We start from the raw sequence: 19,987 nt of genomic DNA on the forward strand, positions 1-19,987 counted from the left end.
CAAATTAGATGTACTAGTGTTGGATGTGTTATGTTGGCATTTGTTGCTAGAATTGTAGTTAGAAACCTGTTTAGTGGTGTAGTTTAGAGAGATCAATTGTTACTTCTGGAGTATTGTGAAACATGGTCATCATGGTTGTTAAGTACTTAAATTGTTTAGGCTATGGCATTTGTTGCTGTTGATCACTTTTGATGAATGAATATTAAATATAATTAAGTTGCTTTTGTTTTTATATGTTCGTTTATTTAATTTTAAAGAATGCAGTAATGTACATAATTTTGTAGTAAAATAAGGCATTATGAATTTATTGAATAAAGTAAGAAGCCATCTGTTGAAAGTTGAAACTTAACACATGATACCATAATAATAGAATAAGGGAATCATCATAACAGCCCTTACTGATATGGTTATCCAAAAGAGTATTCAACCAACTATATCACTGGTTGCATGTCTTAGCATCTAATTATATTATAACAAAAGCAAGGACAACACAAGGTCCCTAATCAATATAGTTGTCATAGCAAGTAATTTGATAACCCAAATAGACACAGTGTTAACAAGCTATTGTCCAAATTATCTATTATTCCTAGTCCTAAACTTTTAAAGCTAGGTCAACTACTCAATTCTTTTTGGGAGGCCTAATCCCTGGAGTGGGGATGAACTTAAAAAGTCTTGTTGCAGTCCCTGAAGTTGCTGCAACCATGGTCTCAACTGATACTCCTGTTGATACACCTTGGTTAGTTGAAGTAGATTGACCTGAACCGACAGATAGGGTTGGCTGTAGGTTCATTCGACTTGAGCTTTATGCTATTGGAGCAGTGGGTCTCATAATTGGTTGCTTCTCTCTAAAGCATGGTGCAGAGTTGGTGTTAAATTTTGTTGCAGGCTATCCACCGAAAAGATCATAGTAAAGGTCATAATTAAATTAAATAAACATTACAAATTTAACTTAGGAACATTTTTTACCTCATCTGCTTGGGGTACAAACTGGGAGACATTAATTTTCTCCTCTTGACTATGGTTCACTAATTGTCCTCTTGTAGATGTTTTAGGAAGCTTCTTTTTGTTCTTCTTTGCCTTAGCCTATCATAAATGGTAGCTGTTAGGGTAACAAATAAATTAGTGTTATGCCAAATAAAGACCCTAAATTGGCATAAACTCACAGCAACATCTAATGTAGTTTCCTCAGCATTGGCAATTGAGTTGTTCTATCATGTTTGCTGAACCTGTTTTATCATCAAAACACAAGATTGGAACATAACAAGGCTCAACCAATTAAGTTACTTAATTCATTAACCATATATTTATAGGACAGTTAGCATATTAAATATATTTTGAAAGTGAATCATCACTTGTTGAATTATACCTGCTCAGTGTTAGCCTGGCTTGACTCTACAAATTGCAAAGGCCCTTTCTTTGCCCTTCTCTCCTTCTTTGGGGTGCATTGGTACAAGTCTTGTAGTAATGTCCTAGCTGACCACACTTTAAGCAAGTGACTTGAAAGGTTTTTCTATATTTGTTTGGATTCATCTCTTTCTTAACCGGGTCTGATCTTCTCTTCATCTTTGGCCTATGAGCAGCTCTTTTGATTGGCGGAGGAAGAGTATTAGGAGCATTCGATTGTACCCAGTACTCTTCACTATTAACCGGTTTGATGCAATGTGAGTATGTAGCTCTTACTACTTCCATTGTAAGCCACTTATGCACAAAATCTTCAGGCCTAAGGCCCATCTTAGACATGGCTACCACTGCATGTTTACAAGGCATACCTATAGACATGAATTCAATTTATCACATGCAATCAATCTTATGTAACAAGTATATAGTTTTACAAATACAAAATAATATTCAAAACAAGTTTACTAGTTAGCTGCCACAGATTGCATGTGCATGTTCTTTCTTTAAGATTAACCCCAACCTTGTGATTTATACAGTGCACTTCAAAAAGAACTCTTTTACTATCTCCATCCCAGATAGCTATCCAGTTATGGCTTTTTGGCTTAATGAAGTCGTCCAATCTTTTTTGCTGCACTGGAGCTAAAGCGCCAACATGTTTCTCTAGCTTCTTTTTGTGTGCTGCCATCTTTCGCATTAGATAACATCTTAAGTCCTCGCACATTGTCAGTATTGGCTTACCCCTGTATGCCACTATCTTAGCATTCCAAACTTCGCACATATTATTGGTGATATTGTCAACCATGGGTCCGGGACTGAAAAATGCCTTCGACCAAGTAGCTGGATCAAACCTATCAAGATATTCCCAAGCTAGAACACTGATCTGTTTCAGCTTTTCCATAGCTGCCTTGAACTCAATTTCTGTGGTGCAACGTGCACAATCCCATACAAGTTGCTTGGTCTGTTGGTCCTTAAATTGCTCAATGAAATTCTTCCAAATATGTAGTACGCAGTTCCTATGAAAAGCCCTTGGAAATATGTCCTTTAACACTAATGCCAATAAATAACAAATGCCAATAAACCAATTCAGACCAACAATGCATATCAATAAATAACAATGTATGAAATGAAACAACTATTTTTTACTACCTTTTGTTGGTCTGAAATGAAGTTCCAGCCCCTTTCCGTGCTATCACCTAAGTCATGTTGAAGTTGTGTTAAGAACCATTTCCAAGTGTCCTTACACTCATTTGGCACAACTGCATATGCAATAACAAAGAAATGGTTATTGCCATCTTGACCCACTGCAGATAGTAGCTGGCCGTCGTAATAGCCCTTAAGAAAACAACCGTCTAATCCAATCAAAGGCCTGCATCCTTCTATTAAGCCCTTCTTACAAGCATCAGAGCTTATATATAGTCTATCAAACAAAGGGAGAGACTCTGGCTGAGGTATCACATTTAATCTTGTAGTTGAACCCGGGTTTTTCCTATGCAGTTCCATCAGGTAATCCCTAATCTTACCATTCTGTGCTCCTTTGTCGCCAATTACCTCCTCCCTAGATGCCTTAAGTGCCCTGCTTATCATTTTTCCACTCAGTTGGATGTTGTAGTCTTGGACCACGTATTCCATAGCCTGCTTTGGCTTCATGTCTGGCTGAGTAAGAAGTCTCTTAACTAACTTCGATGTTACTCACTGCCTATCAGTAAGGTTGCTGCTGAAATCCTCCCACAATTATGCTCATTGAACAATGATTTTACTTGAAAACATCCATGTGCACTATTCCATGAAGTCAATATTAGACATGAACAATTTTCACTAGCACATGCTGCCCTGACCCTTTGCTTCTCATTCTTTAGATATATAACATCTTTACCCTCATATACGAAATAATCCTTCAGCATACTCTTGAATGCCTCTATTGTAGTGAAGGTTTGTCCAACTTTAAATTCAACCTCCCCGTACTCAGTTTCCTCATTAAAGGCATCGTATGCAGTCCTCCCTGCGTCTTTGATGACACTGGGTTGTTGAGTGCTTCACTTTCATAATCATATGACTTGTCATAATCCGAATCCAATTCCTCAACAGTTGGCCCAACACTTCCATATGTGCCACCCAAACTAATTCCAATGCCACTTAAACCACCACCTATAGTCTCAGTCTTACTTTTATTATACCTTGCATCTCTCAGAATATGTCTTCTTCTAGTGCCCTTATACTTCTTAGAAGACCTTTTTTGGACAGACTTTTTCTTAGTTGTGTCCATTGATGAGTGGATAATGTATACGCTTTTTGACATTGTTTTTAGGTAGTTTTTAGTAGGATCTAGTTACTTTTAGGGATGTTTTCATTAGTTTTTATGCTAAATTCACATTTCTGGACTTTACTATGAGTTTGTGTGTTTTTCTATTATTTTAGGTATTTTCTGGCTGAAATTGAGGGATCTGAGCAAAATTCTGATAAAAGGCTGACAAAGGACTGCTGACGCTGTTGGATTCTGACCTCCCTGCACTCGAAACGGATTTTCTAGAGCTACCGAAGTCCAAATGGCACACTCTTAACGCCCTTAGAAAGTAGACATTCAGAGCTTTCTAGCAATATATAATAGTCCATGCTTTATTCGAGATTAGACGATGTAAACTGGCGCTCAATGCCAGTTCCATGCTGCATTCTGGAGTCAAACGCCAGAAACACGTCACGAACCAGAGTTGAACACCAAAAACACGTTACAACTTGGCGTTCACCAAGTTTTTGGCGCCGTTGCCGGGGATTGTTCGAGTTTAGACAACTGACGGTTCATCTTGTTGCTCAAATTAGGTAATTTTCTTTTTGTTTTGTTTTCAAAAATTTTTCAAAAGAAAAATTCATCCCTATTTTCAAAAAAAAAAATTTAATTAAAAATAAATCATTCTATGGCTTTAGAATTTTTAAGAATGAATTCTAGAGTTTCATGTTAACATGTTGAAGCCTGGCTAGCTGTAAAGCCATGTTTAATTCTTTTGGACTGAGGCTTCCAATCATCAGCATAGAGGCAAGTTAATTGAAATATCAGTTGTTGTATGTCTGATTTATATCCTAAAGATGGCTGGCTATTAAGCCATGTCCAACCCTTGGATTGGAGCTTTAGGCTAACATTGAAAGATTCCTAGAATTCTTATTAAAAATTTTGAATTTCTTATTTTCTTTTTCCTATATGTTTTTCGAAAAAATATAAAGAAAATACAAAAAAATCATAAAATCATAAAAACCAAAAATATTTTGTGTTTCTTGTTTGAGTCTTGTGCCATGTTTTAAGTTTGGTGTCAATTGTATATTCATCTTGTTCTTGCATTTTTCGAAAATTCATGCATTCATAATGTTCTTCATGATCATCAAGTTGTTCTTGGTAAGTCTTCTTGTTTGATCTTGATGTTTTCTTGTTTTGTGTCTTTTGTTGTTTTTCATGTGCATTTTTGCATTCATAGTGTCTAAGCATTAAAAATTTTCTAAGTTTGGTGTCTTGCATGTTTTCTTCCTTGAAAATTTTTCAAAAATAAGTCTTGATGTTCATCTTGATCTTCAAGGTGTTCTTGGTGTCATCTTGACATTCATAGTATTCTTGCATGCATCATGTGTTTTGATTCATAATTTTCTTGTTGTGAGTCATTTTTGTTGTTTTTCTCTCTCATCATTAAAAATTCAAAAATAAAAAAATATATATTTTCCTTATTTTTCTCAAAATTTCAAAAATTTGAGTTGACTTAGTCTAAAATTTTTAAAACTTAGCTATTTCTTATAAGTCAAGTCAAATTTTCAATTTTAAAAATCTTATCTTTTCAAAACTTTTTCAAAAATCAATTCTTTTTCATTTTTCTTACTATTCTTCGAAAATTTTAATTTAATGTTTCAAAATCTTTTTCTAATTTTATCTTTATTTTCGAAAACTATACTAACAATTAATATGATTGATTCAAAAATTTGAAGTTTGTTACTTTCTTGTTAAGAAAGGTTCAATCTTTAAATTCTAGAATCTTATCTATTAGTTTCTTGTTAGTCAAGTAATTAATTTTAATTTTAAAAATTAAATCTTTTCCAACCATATCTTTTTAATCATATCTTTTTATCATATCTTTTTCAAAATTTTATCTTTTTCAAAAAATTGATTTCAAAATATCTTCTTATCTTCTTATCTTTTAAAATCTGATTTTTAAATCTTTTTCAACTAACCAATTGACTTTTTGTTTGTTTCTTATCTTTTTCAAAACCACCTAACTACTTTTCCCTCTCTAATTTTCAAAAATTTCTCCCTCTTTTTCAAAATTCTTATTAATTAATTAGTTGTTTTAAATTTTAATTTTAATTTTATTTCACCTTTAATTTTCGAAAATCATTAACTCCTTTTCAAAAATTATTTTTGAAAACTTCTCTCTCTCATCTTATTCTATTTATTTATTCATTTACTAACACTTCTCTTCATCTCAAATCTCTGCTCCTATCCTCACCCTTGTGTTTGGATTATTCATTCTTCTTCAGTCTTATTCCCTTTCTTCTTCTACTAACATAAAGGAATCTCTATACTGTGACATAGAGAATTCCTCTTCCTTTTCTGTTCTCTTCTTTCTCATATGAGCAGGAACAAGGAAAAAGGAATTCTTGTTGAAGCTGACCCTGAACCTGAAAGGACTCTGAAGAGGAAACTAAGAAAAGCTAAATTACAACAATCCAGAGACAACCTTACTGAAATTTTCGAATAAGAAAAGGATATGGCAGCCGAACCCAACAACAATAATGCAAGGAGGATGCTTGGTGATTACACTACACCTACGTCCAAGTTTGATGGAAGAAGCATCTCAATTCCTGCCATTGGAGCAAACAATTTTGAGCTAAAACCTCAATTAGTTGCTTTAATGCAACAGAACTGCAGGTTTCATGGACTTCCATCAGAAGATCCCTACCAGTTTTTAACTGAGTTCTTGTAGATCTGTGAAACTGTTAAGACTAATGGAGTAGATCCTGAAGTCTATAGGCTCATGCTTTTCCCTTTTGCTGTAAGAGACAGAGCTAGAACATGGTTGGACTCACAACCTAAGGATAGCCTGGACTCCTGGGATAAGCTGGTCACGGCCTTCTTGGCTAAGTTCTTTCCCCCTCAAAAGCTGAGCAAGCTTAGAGTGGATGTTCAGACCTTCAAGCAAAAAGATGGTGAATCCCTCTATGAAGCTTGGGAAAGATACAAGCAGATGACCAAAAGGTGTCCTTCTGACATGTTTTTAGAATGGATCATGATAGATATATTCTATTATGGTCTATCTGAGTTCTCTAAGATGTCATTGGACCATTCTGCAGGTGGATCCATTCACCTAAAGAAGACGCCTGCAGAGGCTCAAGAACTTATTGACATGGTTGCAAATAACCAATTCATGTACACTTTTGGGAGGAATTTCGTGAATAATGGGATGCCTCAGAGGAAGGGAGTTCTTGAAATTGATGCTCTGAATGCCATTTTGGCTCAAAATAAAATGTTGACTCAGCAAGTCAACATGATTTCCCAAAGTCTGAATGGATGGCAAAATGCATCCAACAGTACTAAAGAGGCATCTTCTGAAGAAGAAGCTTATGATCCTGAGAACCTTGCAATGGCAGAGGTAAATTACATGGGTGAACCTTATAGAAACACCTATAATTTATCATGGAGAAATCATCCAAATTTCTCATGGAAGGATCAACAAAAGCCTCAACAAGGCTTTAATAATGGTGGAAGAAATAGGCTCAGCAATATCAAGCCTTATTCATCATCTTCTCAGCAACAGACAGAGAATTCTGAGCAGAGCACCTCTAATTTAGCAAATTTAGTCTCTGATCTATCTAATGCCACTTTAAGTTTCATGAGTGAGATAAGGTCCTCCATCAGAAATTTGGAGGCACAAGTGGGCCAGCTGAGTAAGAAAGTAACTGAAACTCCTCTTAGTACTCTCCCAAGCAATACTGAAGAGAATCCAAAAAGAGAGTGCAAGGCCATAGACATAATCAACATGGCCAAACCTAGGAAGGAAGGAGAGGACATGAATCCCAATGAGGAAGACCTCATGGGACGTCTCTCAGGCAAGAAAGAGTCCTCTATTGAGGACCTAAAGAAATCTGAGGCTCATATAGAGACCATAGAGATTCCATTAAACCTCCTTCTACCATTCATGAGCTCTGAAGACTATTCTTCCTCTGAAGAGGATGAAGATGTAACTGGAGAGCAAGTTGCTCAATATCTAGGAGCTATCATGAAGCTGAATGCCAAGTTGTTTGGTAATGAGACTTGGAAAGGTGAACCTCCCTTGCTCATTGGTGAACTAGATACATGGGTTCAACAAACTTTACCTCAAAAGAAACAAGATCTTGGTAAATTCTTAATACCATGTACCATAAGCACCATGACCTTTGAAAAGGCTCTGTGTGACCTAGGGTCAAGCATAAATCTTATGCCACTCTCTGTAATGGAGAAGCTGGGGATCATTGAGGTACAGCCTGCCATATTTTCATTACAAATAGCAGATAAGTCAGTAAGACAGGCGTATGGATTGGTAGAGGACATGTTAGTAAAGGTTAAGGGCCTTTATATCCCTGCTGATTTCATAATCTTAGACACTAGGAAGGAGGAGGATGAATGCATCATCCTCGGAAGACCTTTCCTAGCCACAGCAGGAGCTATGATAGATGTTAACAGAGGAGAATTAGTCCTTCAATTGAATGGGGACTACCTTGTGTTTAAAACCCAAGGGTGTTCTTCTATAGCAATGGAGAGGAAGCATGAAAAGCTTCTCTCAATACAGAGTCAAACAAAGCCCCCATAATCAAACTCTAAGTTTAGTGTTGGGAGACCACATCTAAACTCTAAGTTTGGTGTTGGGAGTCTACAACTTTGACCTGATCACCTGTGAGGCTCCATGAGAGCCCACTGTCAAACTAGTGACATTAAAGAAGCGCTTATTGGGAGGCAAACCAATTTTTATTTTTGCTAATTTTATTTTTATTTTTATTGTTCTTTTATGTTTTATTAGGTTCATGATCATGAGGAGTCACAAAATAAATACTAAAATTAAAAACAGAATCAAAAACAGTAGAAGAAAAAGCACATCCTGGAGGAAGGACCTACTGGCATTTAAATGCCAGTAAGGAATATCTGGCTGGCGTTCAACGCCAGAACAGAGCATGGATCTGGAGTTGAACGCCAGAAACAAGCAACAGCCTGGCGTTTAAACACCAGGAATACACACTGAGGAAAGCTGGCGCTGAACGCCAGAAACAAGCATGGAACTGGCATTCAACGCCAGAAACATGCTGCACATGGGCGTTGAACGCCCAAAACAAGCATGAAGCTGGCGTTCAATGCCAGAAACAAGCATCAATCTAGCGTTGAACACCAGGATTGCATGCAGAAGGCATTTTACACGCCTCATTGGTGCAGGGATGTAAATCTTTGACACTTCAGGATTTGTGGACCCCACAGGATCATCTCAGGATCTGTCGACCCCACAGGATCCCCACCTACCTCAACTCACCTTCTCTCCTCTTCACACAATCCAATAACACTCTTCCCCAAAATCCTTCACCAATCACCTCAATCTCTCTTCCCTATCACCTCTTCACCACTCACATCCAATCCACTCTTCCTCATAAACCCCACCTACCTTCAAAATTCAAAATCCCTTTCCCACCCAAACCCAACCAATATGGCCAAACCTTAACCCTTCTCCCTCCACTATATAAACCCCTCCATTCTTCTTTATTTTCACACAACACACCCCTCGCTTCTCCTCCTTGGCCGAAACACAATCCTATCTCCCTTTCCTCCATATCTTCTTCTTCTTCATCTATTCTTTCTTCTTTTGCTCAAGGGCGAGCAATATTCTAAGTTTGGTGTGGTAAAAGTATAGCTTTTTTGTTTTTCCATAACCACCTATGGCACCTAAGGAAGGAGAAACCTCTAGAAAAGGGAAAGGGAAGACAAAAGCTTCCACCTCTGAGTCATGGGAGATGGAGAGATTCATCTCTAAAGCCCATCAAGACCACTTCTATGATGTTGTGGCCAAGAAGAAGGTGATCCCTGAGGTCCCTTTCAAACTCAAGAAAAATGAGTATCCGGAGATCCGACATGAAATCCAAAGAAGAAGTTGGGAAGTTCTGACCAACCCCATTCAATAAATCAGAATCTTAATGGTTCAAGAGTTCTATGCCAATGCATGGATCACTAGGAACCATGATCAAAGTGTGAACCAGAATCCAAAGAATTATCTTACAATGGTTCGGGGGAAATATTTAGATTTCAGTCCGGAAAATGTAAGGTTGCCGTTTAACTTGCCTATGATGCAAGGAGATGCACGCCCCTACACTAGAAGGGTAAACTTTGATCAAAGGTTGGACCAAGTCCTTATGGACATATGTGTTGAAGGAGCTCAATGGAAAAGAGACTCCAAAGGCAAACCGGTTCAATTAAGAAGACTGGACCTCAAGCCTATGGCTAGAGGATGGTTGGAGTTCATCCAACGCTCCATCATCCCCACTAGCAACTGATCTGAAGTTACTGTGGATCGGGCCATCATGATCCATAACATCATGATTGGAGAGGAAGTAGAAGTTCATGAAGTCATCTCTCTTGAATTCTACAAAATAGCCGAAAAGTCCTCCACCATGGCAAGGCTAGCTTTTCCTCATCTTATTTGCCATCTATGTTACTCAGCTGGAGTTATCATAGAAGGAGACATCCCCATTGAGGAGGATAAGCCCATTACTAAGAAGAGGATGGAGCAAACAAGAGAGCCCACTCATGGATCCCAAGAGACACATGAGGAAGCTCATCACCAAGAATCCCAAAAATGCCTCAAGGGATGCACTTTCCTCCCAACAATTATTGGGAACAACTCAACACTTCTCTAGAAGATTTGAGTTACAATATGGATCAATTAAGGGTGGAACATCAAGAACACTCCATCATTCTCCATGAAATTAGAGAAGATCAAAGAGCAATGAGGGAGGAGCAACAAAGGCAAGGAAGAGACATAAAAGAGCTCAAAGACATTATTAGTCCTTCAAGAAGAAGACGCCACTAAGGTGGACTCATTCCTTGTTCTATTTCTCAGTTTTTTTCGATTTTTAAGCTTTATGTTATTTATGTTTGTGTACTTTCCTACATGATCATTAGTATTTAGTAACTATGTCTTAAGGCTGTGAATAATTCCATGAATCCTTCACCTCTCTTAAATGAAAAATGTTTTTAATTCAAAAGAACAAGAAGTACATGAGTTTCGAATTTATCCTTGAATTTAGTTTAATTATAATGATGTGGTGACAATAATTTTTGTTTTCTGAATGAATGCTTGAACAGTGCATATTTTTTATATTGTTATTTATGAATGTTAAAATTGTTGGCTCTTGAAAGAATGATGAACAAAGAGAAATGCTATTGATAATCTGAAAAATCATGAAATTGATTCTTGAAGCAAGAAAAAGCAGTGAATAGCAAAAGCTTGTGAAAAAAAATATAAAGAAAAAGAAAAAGCAAGCAGAAAAAGCCAATAGCCCTTAAAACCAAAAGGCAAGGGTAAAAAGGATCCAAGGCTTTGAGCATCAATGGATAGGAGGGCCCAAGGAACTAAAATCCAGGCCTAAGCGGCTAAATCAAGCGGTCCCTAACCATGTGCTTGTGGCATGCAGGTCCAAGTGAAAAACTTGAAACTGAGTGGTTAAAGTCGTGATCCAAAGCAAAAAGAGTGTGCTTAAGAACCCTGGACACCTCTAACTGGGGACTTTAGCAAAGCTGAGTCACAATCTGAAAAGGTTCACCCAGTCATGTGTCTGTGGCATTTATGTATCCGGTGGTAATACTGGAAAACAAAGTGCTTAGGGCCACGGCCAAGATTCATAAAAGTAGCTGTGTTCAAGAATCAACATACTTAACTAGGAGAATCAATAACACTATCTAAAATTCTAAGTTCCTATAGTTGCCAATCATTCTAAACTTCAAAGGATAAAGTGAGATGCCAAAATTGTTCAGAAGCAAAAAGCTACTAGTCCCGCTCATTTAATTAGAACTAATATTCATTGATAGTTTGAGATTTATAGTATATTCTCTTCTTTTTTTTCCTAATTAATTTTTAGTTGCTTGGGGACAAGCAACAATTTAAGTTTGGTGTTGTGATGAGCGGATAATGTATATGCTTTTTGACATTGTTTTTAGGTAGTTTTTAGTATGATCTAGTTACTTTAAGGGATGTTTTCATTAGTTTTTATGCTAAATTCACATTTCTGGATTTTACTATGAGTTTGTGTGTTTTTCTATGATTTTAGATATTTTCTGGCTGAAATTGAGGGACCTCAGCAAAATTCTTATAAAAGGCTGACAAAAGATTGCTGATGCTGTTGGATTCTGACCTCCCTGCACTCGAAATAGATTTTCTGGAGCTACAAAACTCCAAATGACACGCTTTTAACGGCTTTGGAAAGTAGACATCCAGAGCTTTCCAGCAATATATAATACTTCATGCTTTATTCGAGATTAGATGATGTAAACTGGCGCTCAACGCCAGTTCCATGCTGCATTCTGGAGTCAAACGCCAGAAACACGTCACGAACCAGAGTTGAACACCAAAAATACATTACAACTTGGTGTTCAACTCGAAAAGAAGCCTCTGCACGTGTAAAGCTCAAGCTCAGCCCAAGCACACACCAAGTGGGCCTTGGAAGTGAATTTCTGCATCAATTACTTACTTCTGTAAACCCTAGTAGCTAGTCTAGTATAAATAGGGCATTTTACTATTGTATTAGACATCTTTGGTCTCGGTTTTATTCCATTATTCATCTTAGGAGACTATTGATCATTCATGGGGGTTGGCCATTCGGCAATTCCTGAACCACCATCACTTATGTATTTTCAACGGTGGAGTTTCTACACACCATAGATTAAGGGTGTGGAGCTCTGCTGTACCTTGAGTTTTAATGCAATTACTTCTATTTTCTATTCAATTCCGCTTATTCTTATTATAAGATATTCGTTGCACTTCAACATGATGAATGTGATGATCCGTGACACTCATCATCATTCTGACCTATGAACGCGTGACTGGCAACCACTTTCGTTCTACCTTAGACCGGGCGCATATCTCTTGGATTCCTTGATCAGAATCTTTGTGGTATAAGCTAGATTGATGGCGGCATTCATGAGAATGCGGAAAGTCTAAACCTTGTCTGTGGTATTCCGAGTAGGATTCAGGGATTGAATGACTGTGACGAGCTTCAAACTCGCGATTGTTGGGCGTGATGACAAATGCAAAAGAATCAATGGATTCTATTCTGACATGATCGAAAATTGACAGATGATTAGCGTGCTGTGACAGAGCATTTGGACCATTTTCACTGAGAGAATGGGATGTAGCCATTGACAACGGTGATGCCCTACATACAGCTTGCCATGGAAAGGAGTAAGAAAGATTGGAAGAAGGCAGTAGGAAAGCAGAGATTCAAAAGGAGCATAGCATCTTCATTAGCCTATCTGAAATTCCCTCCATTGAATTACATAAGTATCTCTATTCTATTTTCTGTTTATTTATTATTATTATCCGAAAACTACATAACCATTTATTATTCGCCTAACTGAGATTTACAAGATGACCATAGCTTGTTTCATACCAACAATCTCCGTGGGATCGACCCTTACTCACGTAAGGTTTATCTTGAACCTTTGGGCCATGACTAGCTTTCTTTTTAGGTGAAACTCTCTTCTTCTTCTGAATATTTTTTTTTCTTTTCCAAACTCTCATCACTGTTGTCTGTATCCTCAAAACCAGAAGGAGGAGGCTTATAAGGCTCATCTTCTGTGGTCTCGTATCCATCATCCGAAGACGATGATGATTCACTCAGCATAACAGTATCACACTCCACACCATCATCAACAACTTCAGGGATATCTATCGAGTGATCAAAGTAAAGACAAAATTTATTGTTGCCCTTATTTTTCTTCTGAGCATCTCTCAGTTCATTTATTTCAGCATCAACTTTAATAACATATAGCCCAACTTCCATGTCATCAACAGTGTTGTCAAATCAATACATCTCTTTATATGTTGTATACCCTAACTCCTTAAATAAAATTTCTAGATCAAAGAAGTTAATATAGTGTAAATCTATGGGTGGATACTTATGCACTTTTTAAAACTTCTTCCATGATGAAATACAAGAACAACCATAAAATTATCCATCTGAGACAAACAAAGTAAATAATACTTTATATTACAACCTTTATATAAAAAATTGTGATTTTAATAGAGTATATGTAGTCAATGTAAGTAGGTATATATTTACTGGCTTTTTTTTTCACGAGAGTACATAAATATTTGCTAAGGTATATATACTTGCCTTAAACTTTAATAGAAAGTATATATATATATAAAATATTGAAATTTGAATAAAGATAACTATATCTGTTAGAGTTTGTGATTTTAATACAAGTAAATTGATACATTTTGAACCTACTTGCAAATTATATATGAATTCTATTGAACTCTATTTTCTATTTATGAATTTCATTGCAGAAAGGGAAAACATCTTTATCTGTTGATGAAAAAATGTCCCAAAATTAGTAACATTGAACCCTAACCAAATTCTATCTTTGTTATGCGACACCAAACCAGAAAAAAATGCAAACACTCACAACCCAAAAACTAATTAAACAATACACAATGTTACTAATATTTTAGTTGAATAATCTGCTACTTACCTCGAAGACTTGCACAAGAAAATTCTGTCAACGTCGTCAGGGAGTTCGTTAGTGGTGCCGTCTGAAGCTTCACTTGGAGCGTTGTCAGCAACACGGTCAGCGTCTTACTCAGCTCCACAGCCAGGTAGAGCGTCGTCGTTTTGTCGTCTTCAGAGAGAATATGAAAAGATTTTGGGTATTCTTTAATTAGGAGAAAGGGAAGAAGGGTTAAATGAAAACCCAAACCATGTACTAACGCACCATTTCAATCCCTCACTTAAAACGACAGCGTTTTTGTTTGGGAGGCAGAGATAGATCAACTTCTGTCTATTTTTAAATTGACAGCTTGACACTTATTAGACACCTAACAGCCAGTTCATCACCGTTAAGTGACACGTATACATATTCCATTTGTTTTTAACGCCGGAAAATACAGAAGGACCGCCATGTCTCACGAAATACAAAAAACAAAATTCCCGAATTAGGTGTTTACTCTATTTCTTTTATCTTCCGATATCCTTACAAATATTATATATACATGCATTAGGACAAAAAATAGAACGGAAATTAAAACATTTCAATAATTAAAGTTTAACCAAACATTAGAAACTAATCAATAATTAATCCTATATATTAAATTAGCTTATGCTTAAGTTTGTTAGTTTTCGGTGTTTTTAATTTTCCCCTTTCCACCACAACAGCATGCTAGAATACAATGATCTGTCAACAATTAGATTTTTTTAGTATTATAATTAACCAATATGTGTTATTAATTTGAAAATCTAATTAATTGATGGTGCTAAAAAATAGAGTAATGCATGATGAGTTGTAGTCTAGAAAGGGTAACTTTGTGGGAGTAGGCATATAGGTAGACAGTTCAATGTTAAAATTCTATGGTGTATATAATATTTTATGGTGAATTTTATGATGTTTATAATTTGGTGTCTAATTTTTGTTTAATTTATTTTTTATAAAAATTTTTGAATATTTAATAATTATTTATTTTTATATTTTTAAAATTAGATATTAATTTTTAAATTTTTTAATAAATTAGACAAACATTTTAGATACTATAACAATCACCATCTTTTAGACAATATAACATACCTATTGGCCTGGAAGATTAAGAGGGAGAGCTGCTGAGAGGTGTGAGCAGTCGAAGGTAAAAGAATTAGCTAGCTACGTCGTCAGTAGTCAAATATTTGACATGTACGACACGAGATTTTGGAAGAGCCTTTACATGTTGGCATTGCCCAATGCGAGTCATATCAACATCGCAGAAGAAATGAAGCGCTGGTTGTGATCATAAGAAGTGGAGAACCTTTTGTTATTGCTCTATATCACTATCATATATGCCATTTCACATTTAATCATTGTAATAAAATAAAATAAATGAAGATAAAAGAGTATAATATTATATAATTTGATATATTAATAATATAAAAAAATTTACATAATCGATCATTTAATTAAATTTATGTGTATTACAAATTTTACATCAATTAAAATAAGTAAATTTACTACAATAATATAGATTATTTTTTATATTTATTATGTGTCAAAAAAATTAAAATTCGTCAAAAAAATAAATTTTGACACTATTTTAAGTGTGAAAATATGTTAATAAAAGTTTTGTCAAAATAGTATTTTTGACATATAAGTAATTGTAAAAAACGTTTAAATCTTATTTTGATAAATATTGGCCGTCAAAAATAATTTGTTAGAAAAATTTGAGAATATGTTTTTTGTGATACTTATTAATCGTCAAAAATACTATTTATTTTGACATACTTATTGACCATAAAAAATTTTCAATAAAAATTTTTAACAATGAGATGATATCTTAAAACGGAAGAATAAACTGAGATTTTGAAGATGAAAAATGAGTAATATGATCCTAAATTGAGAGTAGTGTGATGCCAAAATTGACGGAGTTTAACAAAGAAAAAGAATAATGGAGTAAGTTAAAAATAAATAAGTGTCAAAATTGAGGAGTAATTTTCTACAATCAACTTATTTATCAAAAAAAAATAGAAAATTTGACATTTGTGATATTTGTCAAAAATATATATTAATTTTTACACTTAACTATGACCGTTAAAAAAAATCATATTAAAATAGTTCTCTTTTCTTGTAGTGATTCTACCAAACTTCTTCTAAAATAAAAAGTAAGTTATTCTTCATAGTAATTAATCATATTTTATCCATATATTTATGTTGGTGGTGATCATGATTAAAATTATTATAGTGACAAAAAAATTATGAATGGTAGCTTTCAAATCTACAAATTAAGTGATAATAATTTTCGTGAGTATAAGATATTGTGTTTCGCCTTACTTCGTCGTCATCGTTATTAGGTGGTTATAAATATACTGGGAGACACAACAATGATGTTCATGTAAATCGTGTGACTCTCACAGATAAGGATCCCTTCCAAGTTATGTTCTTTAGAGTGAATCATAAATTAAACTACTATTAGTGTGAATTTTCTCATTCTTATGTTATATAATGAATTAATCAAAGTATGTAAATAAAAACAATTGTGGGAAAGGAGAGTAGACTTAAGAAGTTTTCTAATAGGAATAGAGAGAAGATTAAAAAAATAAAAAAGAAACATCAAAAAAGAATTATCACAGAAAATTTTTTTAAAATTTTAAAATTTTTAATTATATCTCTTGATGAATTTTCTTTTTGTTTGTTTTTTTATTTGTGGTTGGAACTAATTAATAGATGTATAGTATACAAAAATAAAAAATATGAGATTCCTATAATGATTTTATAATTTACAAAAAAAAATTATAGTATGAATAATTGGTTAGATTATCAAAATTTAAGTTAAATTAAGAATTAAAATTAATTATAATAAATCAATTAATTTTATCTAATAATTATTAGACATATATCGTAAAAAATAACTTACTTTTTATTTTAGAAAAAAATTTGGTGGGATTAGTGTATATAATTTTTTAGACAATTTTCACTGGATGAATTAATTTTTAGCGTTGAGTTAAATTTATTTAATTTCAATTTTGTTGAGTTAAATTTATTTACTTTTTATTCTAATATATCAGGATCCTAATTTGATGTCATTGACTACCTGGCCTGCTCCAAATAATTATGATTCCTATTCACAAGAATTTTCTGTAATATCTTAAGATTGAAATCTATAACTGTTAAAATTATCTTGATTAAATCATTTTTAAAAATTAAAATTACATTTTAATTAATAAAATGAAATTAACAATTAAGTTCTTAAAATATATAGAAAAATGGAATATATAAAAATATATAATTAATTATTAAAATAACAGATATTTTAGTCTCTTGTTCAAAATTTTTCGGCTTGAATTTAAAAATAAAAAACTCTTATTGAAACAATCAACCCAGCACAGTCCAAAGGGGTGGTTGGAGCTTGGAAGTGAGGAATTTAGTGTGAAACAATTCTAAGCAAATGTATCTGATATTGTTATTCGTTATTGTGATAAGTTATTATCAAGAGTTTGAGTGGTGTGTTATCCGATGAATGATTAATGATGGGGATTATGATTAGAAGAAGTAGACAGGTATGATATATGTATGTAAATATGTATATTCAAAGTTTCAAGTTAGAATATATGTTGGTACACGCAACGCAATGCAATGCAAGTTGAAATTGACACATCAATGGATGTGCACGTATACTTGTCTCTGTAAACACACACCATTAAGATGACATAATAGACTCTCCCTTGTCTCTGACGAATATAACATTACATTATTTATAAGTACATTAGTACACATGTTATGTTATGTTTGAGAAAGAGAGAGAACCCCCTGGACCCATCATGCCCATTTTCGCTTTCTTATTAAGTCGACCAGGACACAAAGAATTTGTGTGTGGGGGCTTCAATTTAGAGATTACAAAAGAATAGGACCCCCCACATGCTTTGTCCTTTCTCTTTCTTTTCTTTTTCTCTCATGAACCTCTCATCTATCATACACACACACTACTGCAGATTTGATTCATTTTCACCTTCTCTTTGCTTCTTTTCCACGTCTTTGTGAAGAAGATTGATGGGTTTGTTTGATATTGATTGATTCTTGATAAATTATAATAGCTATTTGCATTCATTCTTTCAGAAGAAGAGATAGGGCAACTCAGAAGAACTTCTGAAACCCACACTCTACTCCCTTTTTAACTTGGTATTGTTATAAAGCTAGAAGATAATTGAATGATTTTGAATAAGTTGATCCACCAGAAAATCTTCTACTCAAGTATAAATGGACTGAATTCACAGACATCGTTGATGAGGAAAATAAAATTACGAAAAGAAAAAAAGAGAAAGAAGGTGAGGGTTTTGATGATCTCGAGGGAGGGTGATGAATTGGAGGTCCTTGAATTAGAGGATGTGACTCTTACTACTGTTTGTTACACTCTATATAGTATAGCAGTGTCCCTCTCTTCTCTCTACTTATATTCTTTGTGTGTATTTGAGAGAGGGAGACTTCTGAGTAGTTCTGACTTTCCTTCAGTATAGTACTACACACATACACCACCACAACACTGTCTTCTCTTCTCTCTCTGCTTACACTTACACAGAGACTAAAGTGACTGACAATATCTGAACCCCTTCAACAGGCCCTTACCCCCTTCCCTTCCCTCAATTCATCACCATTTATATGCTCCTCTCATGAATCAATGAAATCGTCATCTATATATCCAACAAAATAATAATAAAGTGGCTACTTTTACGAATATATAATTGCCTAAAAATAATATTACGAAGAAAAAGTTTAAGAGTGCACTTAATTAGCAAAAAAAAAGTGTAATCTTATATTATTGAATAAAATCTCATACTATTAAAAACAACAATAATAATTAATTGATGATTATAAATCATAAAATTACTTGATCCTAAAACTTTTATGTTATGAATAGTTAGATAATTTAATTAATAAATTAAATAATTTGTTAGTCTGTAATATTATCTTTACACAATATTTTTAAGAAAGTAATTATCTAATAACAAAAAAATTGGACTTTGTCAGTTTATATTATTATTATAAAACGACGGCTTACTTTTTCTTTGGAGAATTTCTTCGCTAATCTTCTTGTGAAAAGAAAGTGAAGAAAACCCTAACCCTCTATTTTATTTCCATCCTTCTTCAATCATGAACTTTTTTTTTTTCTTTTGCTTGGCTGCTGCACCTTCTTCGACTGTGATCTCGGATGATCGGTTCTAAATTTTACTTATATAATGTCAATTTGTGCAAATAAAGCAATATAGCAAGGAAAATGGTTAGTAAATTTTATTTGCAGTGTTCATCGTTCAATTATATATACATAATAATTAGTTAATGAATGTAAGCAAGATATACACTGGTGTATGCATGCAATTCAATGCAAGTTGTCAATGTAGGTGCAGTCTACGAGGGTCCACTGTATCAACAGTTACGAATTGGGTACCTAGTGTAGATCAGAGACATGGATAGGATTTGAAAATTATTATTAAAACAGTAAGAAACAAAAAAGCTGAAAACCCTAGTTAAGGAGGAGAAGATGAAGAGCTGAACTAGTATTTTTTATGGTATTCAATGTGGAAAAAAGGTTACATATATCTATAGCCAGTGACAGTGGCTCACTATTTCAGATACAAAGATATATATCTTTTTTGATAGAAGAAAAATGAAGAGCCTCAGTTTCACGGGAATTGAAGAAGATGTTATTTATTATTATTTTTATTATTATCTAGTACTACATCATCATGATGATGATGAAATTGAAAACTACAATTCAAGAAGGGAAGATGGGAGGGACACACAAATTAATGTTGAGAGAAAAACACTGCTCCTTTTTCCTGTTAGGTTGATTCATGAGTTCAGTTCTTTCCACCA

General features: G+C 34.3%; 1 protein-coding gene across 1 annotated transcript; it reads right to left on the reverse strand.

Annotated features, from left to right (window-relative positions):
• Positions 1 to 1,392: 1,392 nt before the first annotated feature.
• Positions 1,393 to 3,045, reverse strand: LOC112746608 (uncharacterized). The gene is made up of 3 exons (XM_025794960.1): positions 2,545 to 3,045; positions 1,933 to 2,437; positions 1,393 to 1,769 (listed from the first exon to the last, which is right to left on the reverse strand). The coding sequence occupies exons 1-3, from the start codon at positions 3,043 to 3,045 to the stop codon at positions 1,393 to 1,395; spliced, it is 1,383 nt and encodes a 460-aa protein (XP_025650745.1).
• Positions 3,046 to 19,987: the final 16,942 nt, after the last annotated feature.

This window comes from Arachis hypogaea, chromosome 1 (assembly GCF_003086295.3).
Source record: "Arachis hypogaea cultivar Tifrunner chromosome 1, arahy.Tifrunner.gnm2.J5K5, whole genome shotgun sequence".
Lineage (NCBI taxonomy): Eukaryota > Viridiplantae > Streptophyta > Magnoliopsida > Fabales > Fabaceae > Arachis > Arachis hypogaea.

What these genes read in the sequence shown, in the direction of transcription:
- LOC112746608 (XM_025794960.1), bottom strand. Translation starts at nt 3,045, where the DNA reads ATGAAGCCAAAGCAGGCTATGGAATACGTGGTCCAAGACTACAACATC. An exon ending in TCATTTCAGACCAACAAAAG is followed by an intron (nt 2,438 to 2,544) that starts GTAGTAAAAAAT and finishes TTAGTGTTAAAG; the next exon opens with GACATATTTCCAAGGGCTTT. An exon ending in AGTTCTTTTTGAAGTGCACT is followed by an intron (nt 1,770 to 1,932) that starts GTATAAATCACA and finishes TCATGTCTATAG; the next exon opens with GTATGCCTTGTAAACATGCA.